The sequence below is a fragment of the Dioscorea cayenensis genome, chromosome 16 (assembly GCF_009730915.1).
Source record: "Dioscorea cayenensis subsp. rotundata cultivar TDr96_F1 chromosome 16, TDr96_F1_v2_PseudoChromosome.rev07_lg8_w22 25.fasta, whole genome shotgun sequence".
NCBI classification, from domain to species: Eukaryota; Viridiplantae; Streptophyta; class Magnoliopsida; order Dioscoreales; family Dioscoreaceae; genus Dioscorea; species Dioscorea cayenensis.
The window spans coordinates 1213191-1221704 of NC_052486.1; the positions used below are offsets into that span (position 1 = coordinate 1213191).

Consider the following 8514-nt stretch of genomic DNA (forward strand, 5'->3'; position numbering starts at 1 on the left):
ATACAAAAGGACAATCTAATTCCATAATTATATTGAACAATGGCAGTACAAAAGCCAATCACAAGCTTGTAGGAAAATTCTTTTATTATCCAGGGTGTCATTTGTAAGATTCCAATCAAAGAATATTATCATCACTAACATCATTATTATTATTATTATTATTATTATAAATACTCATCCATCACCTTGTGCAACAAAGTGCACCAAAAGAGTGAGAGAAACAGAGCTCCATGAAGAAACCTCAACAAGCTCCATGGACAACAACAACTAAACCTAGAAAACAAAACTCCAAAAGTAGCCATCATTCTAACCCTAACCCTAATTCTCCTCACCATCATCCCACTCTACCTCTTCCCTTCACCAAGTGTAACATCATCATCATCAGTTCAATCAGCTTCATCAACTTCACCTACAAATGACGAAAAAACCATAGTGAGAATGAGGGATAACAAGAAGTGTGACATATTCAGAGGAGAATGGGTGCCAAATCCTAAAGCACCATACTACACAAACAACACATGTTGGGCAATTCATGAGCATCAGAATTGCATGAAATTTGGAAGACCAGACACTGATTTTCTGAAATGGAGATGGAAGCCTGATGGTTGCGAACTTCCCGTCTTTAATCCTGCTCAGTTTCTGGAACTTGTTAAAGGGAAGTCACTGGCATTTCTTGGAGATTCTGTTGCTAGGAATCAAATGCAGTCACTCATTTGCCTTCTCAATAGGGTAAGACAAACTTATAAATTTAACACTCATTAACTAGCTAGAGAAATAAGTACAAATGATAATGAAAACATTCGAAGATACGTAAATTTTAAGAGAAAGATCAAACCAACAAACTTGTCTAGTTTAGATATCAAAATCTATATGTTCTTTACTTGAGGACAACCACTAGTGGCTTTATATGAAAGTTTATATCAGTGTTGATGTTTTCCTTTGTTTTATATCTATTTATCGACGTAACATGAAAATTGTTACATAATTTCCTATTTATAATTTATTTTACAAGTGTGATGTTCTTCACTTCAATGCAACATGAGAATATTTTATTTGTAAAGCTCATGAGTTTAAAGGTTCATACTAATGCCAACATTTTCTAAGGATAAAAATAAAAGACAATATAGTTTGGTGCCATATAGAATGAGATATAGATCATAGTTAAGATTAGTGTGTTTTTCCTAGCTTTGATATAAAATATAAGAAAAGAAAATTATGAAAAATTCAATAATAATAATAATAATAATAATGAAATTAAAAAATAAAATTGCAGAATAGTTTTGTTTTCCTTCATTAGCTTTTGAATAGTATTCCTACACCCAACAGAGTAGGAGATATAGAAATCATTTGATATATTTTATTTCACTACTTTTCTCTGATTTTCTTAAAAATAAAATAAAAATAATAGCACACCCATAATTACTAGATTTATAAACACCAAAAAAAATTTCAATTAAATAACTTGCATGCAATCTATGACAAGCACAAGCCACACAAATCGATTGATTGTAACATCAGTCTCATTTTCAGTAGGTAGGCTTTACCTTATCAAGAAAACCAAAATTTTCAAATTTGATGGCAAATGTCATATAGTGTTGTAGACATTCCAACCGCTACATTATGAATATTTATTGTATAACTAAGTGTCTTTCTTTTGTATATACGTCCCTACAAAACCTCATAATCACATATCTTATAACGTTTCAAAGAGGGTATAAATGCAAAATATATATACGTATAAATAATGTCATATCACCGCATGGCATGGCATGCAAAAGAGTTGGTTATGCTTTCCTTATCCAGCATTATTTTTGTACCTAACATGAATGCTTAGGGAATAGAAAGAACAACTAATCAAAATAAGAATGATTAAGTGATGCACATACATACAAAGCACACCAGTTCATACTTGGCCCCTCAAAGAATAATACTGATTTCCACAGGTCACTTGCCATGTGAATTAGCTCTTGATTCCCATTTTTAAGTAGATGAATACTAATACCAACTTGGAGGCACTGGAATACATATCTAGACAAATCTTTGAGAATTCTTAATATATATATATATATATACATTAAGTTAATCATAGTTATAATGTATGTATGCAAACAAGAGCATAGAAATTATATATCTTTATTGGGTTTAAATTTTCAGGTAAGTTATGGAGTGGATGTGTCGCCGACACCGGATGAGAAGTCGACATGGTGGTCATACCCTACACACAACTTCACAGTGGCCAACTTCTGGTCACCGTTCTTGACTAAGGCTGAGGAAGCTGACCCGAATGGTCCAACCATGACAGGCCTCTTCAAACTATACCTAGATGAGCCTGATGCAAACTGGACATCCCAAATCGCTGAATTTGACTATGTGATCGTGTCCGCCGGACACTGGTTCTTCCGGCCGACCAAGTATTATGAGTTGGACCGCCTAGTCGGGTGCCACTATTGTCTAGACCCAAACATAACCGATCTAACCATGTATTATGGGTACAGGATGGCCTTCCGGACAACATTCAAAACCTTATACAATCTTAAGGGGTTCAAGGGAATGACATTCCTAAGGACATTTGCACCTTCTCACTTTGAGAATGGTGAATGGAACAAGGGAGGGGATTGTGTTAGAAAGAGACCTTTTAGGAGCAATGAGACAAGACTTGAAGGCATAAACCTGGAGCTATACATGACACAAATGGAGGAGTTCAGAGCTGCTGAAAAAGAAGCAAGCAAGAGAGGACTAAAGTTCAGGTTGTTAGACACTACTGAAGCCATGCTAATGAGACCTGACGGACACCCAAGTAGGTACGGTCATCCATTGAATGTAAACATAACAATGTATAATGATTGTGTGCATTGGTGCTTGCCTGGACCTGTAGATACATGGAATGATTTTTTGCACCATATGCTGAAGATGGAGAGAGGACGGCCATCAGCTTCTGAGCAGTTGCACCTAAGTGAAAGAATGAAGAGAGTTTAGTAGATTTCTTTATGTACTCATGCCGGTGTGTATAAACTTGTAAATTTATTTATTGCAAGTATATGAATATGAAAGACCTCAAATGGACCACACTGAAAATGCTATTTATAAATATCAAGTGAAGATTTGAGAGCTTGATTCCACCTAGCTAGCAGCAACAATAATACATTAAAATGGAACTAATATTAGGAAGCAATTATCTTTCATTAAAAATGCCACTAGTAACTCAGAATAATTGTTTACTACTGAAGCAAATACAAATTATCGGCATCATAAGGTTAGCACAAATACAAACTATATAAATATACCTCAAATGAAAACCTTACAGGGAGAGATGAATAAATCCTTTGACTGAAATGGCAGGAATGTATTACTTTCAGGTTTAGATGAATGTCTGATGGTAATCAAAACCGGCCAGAAAAAAGCTGTTGTATTTGAAATAGAAACTATAAGGAATGAAACGATATAAACTTTGAATAAATAGCTAAAGCTATTGGTCTATAGCATAGAAAGAAAGTAAAAGCAGTTATGGCAGTTAGAAGCACAGAAAAACAGCAACTCAAAAAATTTTCTTTCATTTTGCAGCGTTATTAAACATAAAAATGAGAAATTAGCAAGGAAACTTGTAAATTTTATCAAAAGACAACTTATTGAGCACTCTCAAGGATTGAAAAAGGAGAAGGTCAAATTAATGCAGACAGCATAGATGACAGCCAATACTGTACTCAATACCAAAAATCAAGGAAAAAAGCAAATGAGATTAAGTATTGTACACATTGTAGAAATTGAACACTAGAATAAATGAATTCAAACCTTCAATTTCATTTATTAAATTCAATAAGACATGAGAATATATAACTTCAGGACTTAAAATTCTGTTGACATATCCAACAGGAGAATGGTGACATACATCACTGATGTTCAAGCCTTCCTCCACTTCAACAATTAAAGCAGAAAGCTAATCATCCACAAGTTGTAGCTGAAGTTTCCAAAAAAATACACAATAACTTGATCATCATCAAAGTTAAAATAATAACATTTGACCTATAATCCGCTCGAGAATACCTTATTATGACAACCAACAAAATATGTATTATGCAAGCATTAGAGTTAAAATATAGACATGGAAATGTAATTTAAAAGTTAGTAATCTAATTTCTGATTGCAAGTTCAATTACTTCATTGCTTTCCTTTATCACAAATTATGATAAAATGATATTAGCAATCAGAAGCAGAAAAGGCAGATTCAGGAATCAATAAGAGTTAACTTCTATATATCAAATTAAAAGCATCTGTGGATGACAGCAGCAGGTATTCCAAATGATGGGTAAAGTTGGGGGTTTTTCTTCAAATTAATAAATAAGTACAGAAAGAGTAGGGAGTGTCCTTGACATATAAAAAACTTTAAACCACCAATGACCAAATATGGTCAAAGCAGCACCACACATACCAAAATTTTGATGTCTCACCTGCTGCTTTCATGTGTATCAAGAAGAAATTAATCTTCTGTAAATGGGCAGAAGGGTGATAGGCTGACTGAAGAACGTAGGGCCAGTTAATACAAAGCTTCACACAATTTACTATTAAAAAAAAAACTGATGACATTGACACATACCAAACCCTCACAAAATACAGTAAAAACAAAAGCTGTGATGATGGAATCTAATGAATATTAATTCAAACAAACATAGGTTTGGTGAAAACTATTGGTTAAGATGGCGTCCTTTCAACTAATTCTGCACTCCAGAGAAAAGGTTCACTCTTTTTCGCACAGCAAAACAAATGAATTTCATTGGATAACATGATGAGCTGATCAAGTGGATATATGATAGAACTTTTAATATAAAACAACAACTACATATAAGGACAAAAATCATGGGGGTCAATATAAGCCCTTGAAGCAAAGTTGACTATCAAATGAATTGAGACAACTAAGAGAAACCCATTTCAGAAATAATATAATCCTTTTTGAAGGTTTGAAGCTTCATGCTCTGATAGAACAAATCTTCAAATGTCTATTTCAAGAAACAAAATTAAGAAAAACTTAATAACAACTCCCTTCTCAAACAAAAGCTATAATTCCAGGAACATCTCCAAACAATTATTTCTTGATTGTTTAAAAGTTAAAACCACATAACTTGATAAGCCATTATTACTTAATTGGTTTTTAAATTCTATGCAAAAAGCAAAATTTACCAAATCCATACCATTTATTGACCACCCATTTACCAACAATTGAGTGATTCCTCTTTTGGGTTGTCCAGAGATATTACATATACACTCGCAATTGTTCTAAAATATTTACCTAACTATTCCCACATTAAGAACAACGATGACATGCAAAATAAAGCCATTAAGCTTGTTTTAATGCAGCAGGTGGTAGCTTAAAAAATATAGGACAGGCTAGCTTTTGGCAGCATAAACCCATTAAGCTTGTTATTAAAAAAAAAAAAAAGATGATTAACAGAGCAATTGTTACGGCAGCCAATTCCCGTCTGGCGTTTATACTTACCAAAACAAAAACTAGAGACGGGTCATATTAACAAAATAAAAATTAAAAAATTAATGCTATCACATTAATATCAAGAACTGATACACAAAGTCAGGTATCCATAATTAAACACTCAAATTACTCCTCATAAAAATAGAATATATAAGAAAGTTTGTAAATCACAATAAAAGGGAATTGAAAGAACCCTTTTGGCAAGAAATCAAATTACTTTCCATGAAAAGTAACTCAGAGGACTTTGAAAAGAAAACACACACATAAACACTTGCCATTACCAAGGCAAAATTTTGGCCAACTTTTAATACCCTTCTTCTCCAATCACTGAATGCTCCAATGTGTTGCCGAAATTTCTATGGATCCTTTCCTGCAACTGCTAATTGTGACCCCAAAGTGTTCCCTTCTTCACTTCTTGTAAATCTCAAGGTGTACCCTCCTTGCTTCTTGTAAATTTAAGCCCTTGCGCAATCAAGACCTCTGCTAGTGTTTGCTCCCAAAGCCCTAACATTTGGCATAGTTCTATACCATTTTTCTGCCATATATGGACTGGTGATATTCATTTCTGACATTATATTTCATGTTCATTCGTATGTTTTTGCTTTAAAACTTTCCATATCCCCCAACATTAAGAAAAATTAGGCAACTTTGCATGTTTTTATGGCAACCTCAGTGTAAAATTGATCTCTGAGGCAAATGTATGACAATAAAAGCCACGAGGCACTCTCCACTTCATCCAAAAATAGAAAGAAAAATAATAATAATCACTACAACAAAACCAATATCCTGACAAATGTGGAAACTCATCCCTATGAACACAAGCTTTGTATTTAACAACATTATTCAAATTTTAAGCTCTGTCAATCTTCTCGCACTAAATATTTCTACAAAATGTCTTTAAAAAAAAATTGATTTGAACAGATTGTACAAACACATTTATACAATACTAAACATGATAGCCTTGTCAAGTTATACTTAGTACATCTACCACACCATTTGCATGAATACGTAGACAATAAAACTCATCACCTCTTAACAAAGATGATAAATCATGATATTGAACAATTATAAAGCACATTGATAGGGAAATCATAATGAATAATGCCTTCTCTACAAATCTAGTTATACAAGCATTGAAATTTATAAGCACAAAGTGCATGCAAATTTCTAACAAAATTAAACATCACTTGTTCCAAACCAAGCACAATAATTTCTTGCCAAAAATACCTCACCGCAAACCAAAATACCAATCAATCAGTCCCAACAAATACTAACTTTAGAAGCAAAAGAGGTGTGAGAGCCGGATGCAGAGGTTTATCGACCGATTCCCGCATTGTATGGAGATCAAAACAAACTTGAATCATGAAACCAGAGATGAACAAGGCCAGGAAGAGATCGATAAACCACTGCGTCCAGAAATCACTAAAAAAAAAATTTTTTTTTTTGAGAGAAAAAAAAGAACAATAAAGAAAGGAAAACAAACAACGGGATCTGAAGTTTGCGTGAGTGATTTCTTCGAGTTTTACCAGAGTGCAAAATCGATTGTAGTGGGCGCTGAGATGGAGATGGAGCTCGGATCGAATGGAAGAGAGATCGATGGAGAAGAAGAGGAGATGTGGGCAACCCTAGAGAGAGAGAGAGAGAGAGAGAGAGAGAGAGAATGGTTTTGGGGTTTATCTAAAAAAGAAAAAAAAGAAAGAAAATGATTTTGAGTGAAGAGCATGACGAAAGAGTGATGAAAATTTGATTAGACATATAAAAGAGATGCTTTTGTGAACCATGGGGCTACTTTTTAAAGAAAATGACCTATAAATTCTTACACATTTACAAATTGACCCCTATTAAGAATATATGTTATAAATGTAAAAGATAATAATAAGAATAGAGAGTCAGAATATTTACCAAAAAAAAACCCTGAATAATTTACTTCTTTTTCATTTTTATTTCTCTTTTCCTTCTTTTCTCTATCTCATAAATTATATAAATGAGGGGATATTTATAGGGTTATAAGAGTTGAATGAATGGCCAGGATCGATTTAATCCGACGGTCCAAAATACCCTGAGTTGGTGGAATAGTAATGAAATGACGTGAGTCACTACGAGTGTTTTCTAGATGATACTACGATGCATGCATCCTGCTACTGATGATATTACTACAGATGAGCATCCATTAAAAATATTTGTTTATAACACTCCCCCTTGGATGCCTACGACCAAAGGATATGCCTCGTTAAAACCTTGCTAGAAAAAACCCAGTGGGATAAAAAACCTAGCTAAGGAAAAAGAGTACACTATCCTTGGTACATTTGAGTGTTACTGCCTCATTAAAAACCTTGCATCGGAAAAAGCCATTGGGACAAAAACCTTGGCAAATGGAAAAAGAGTACAGTCTCCCCCTTAAATAAAAAACTTTTAACTTATATCAGAAGTACTTACATCCTTAAGTCTTCTCATCCCGATTTTGTGTATAAGTCTTTGGTGAATGCACTTAGGAAGTGATTTTGTGAATAGATCAGCTTTACTCTCACTGGATTGAATCTTTTGAACTTCTATATCGCCTTCTTTTTGGAGATCATGAGTGTAGAAGAATTTTGGTGATATATGCTTCGTTCTATCACCTTTAATATAACCTCCTTGTATTTGAGAAATACAAGCACAGTTGTCTTCATAAATTACTGTAGCATTTGTTGTTACTGATGGTAATTTGCATGATGACTGTATATGCCCAATCATAGATCGTAACTATTGGCATTCACGACTTGCTTCATGGACAACTAGAATTTCAGCATGATTTGATGAAGTAGCTGTAAGAGTTTGTTTTGTGGAACGCCATGAGATAGTTGTACCATTGTAAGAAAACATGTATCCGAGTCTCGAGATCGCCCTTTTGTGAGGATCGGACAAATACCCAAACGATCAATGAAAACCCGTGAGGTTGGATGAAGATTCTTGTCGATAGAATAAACCCGGATCCGTAGTTCCTCGTAAATAACGTAGCACATCTTTTTACTCCTTTCCGAGTGTCTTCGTGTCGA

General features: G+C 34.0%; 1 protein-coding gene and 1 long non-coding RNA gene across 2 annotated transcripts; one reads left to right on the forward strand and one right to left on the reverse strand.

Moving 5' to 3' along the window:
• Positions 1–404: 404 nt before the first annotated feature.
• LOC120279072 (protein trichome birefringence-like 19) lies at positions 405–3111 on the forward strand. Its single transcript, XM_039285927.1, has 2 exons — positions 405–729; positions 2155–3111. The coding sequence occupies exons 1-2, from the start codon at positions 439–441 to the stop codon at positions 2974–2976; spliced, it is 1113 nt and encodes a 370-aa protein (XP_039141861.1). The 5' UTR covers positions 405–438; the 3' UTR covers positions 2977–3111.
• LOC120279075 lies at positions 2863–7133 on the reverse strand. Its single transcript, XR_005541835.1, has 3 exons — positions 7006–7133; positions 3887–3955; positions 2863–2949 (listed from the first exon to the last, which is right to left on the reverse strand). It is a non-coding gene; the product is annotated as an uncharacterized LOC120279075 (long non-coding RNA).
• Positions 7134–8514: the final 1381 nt, after the last annotated feature.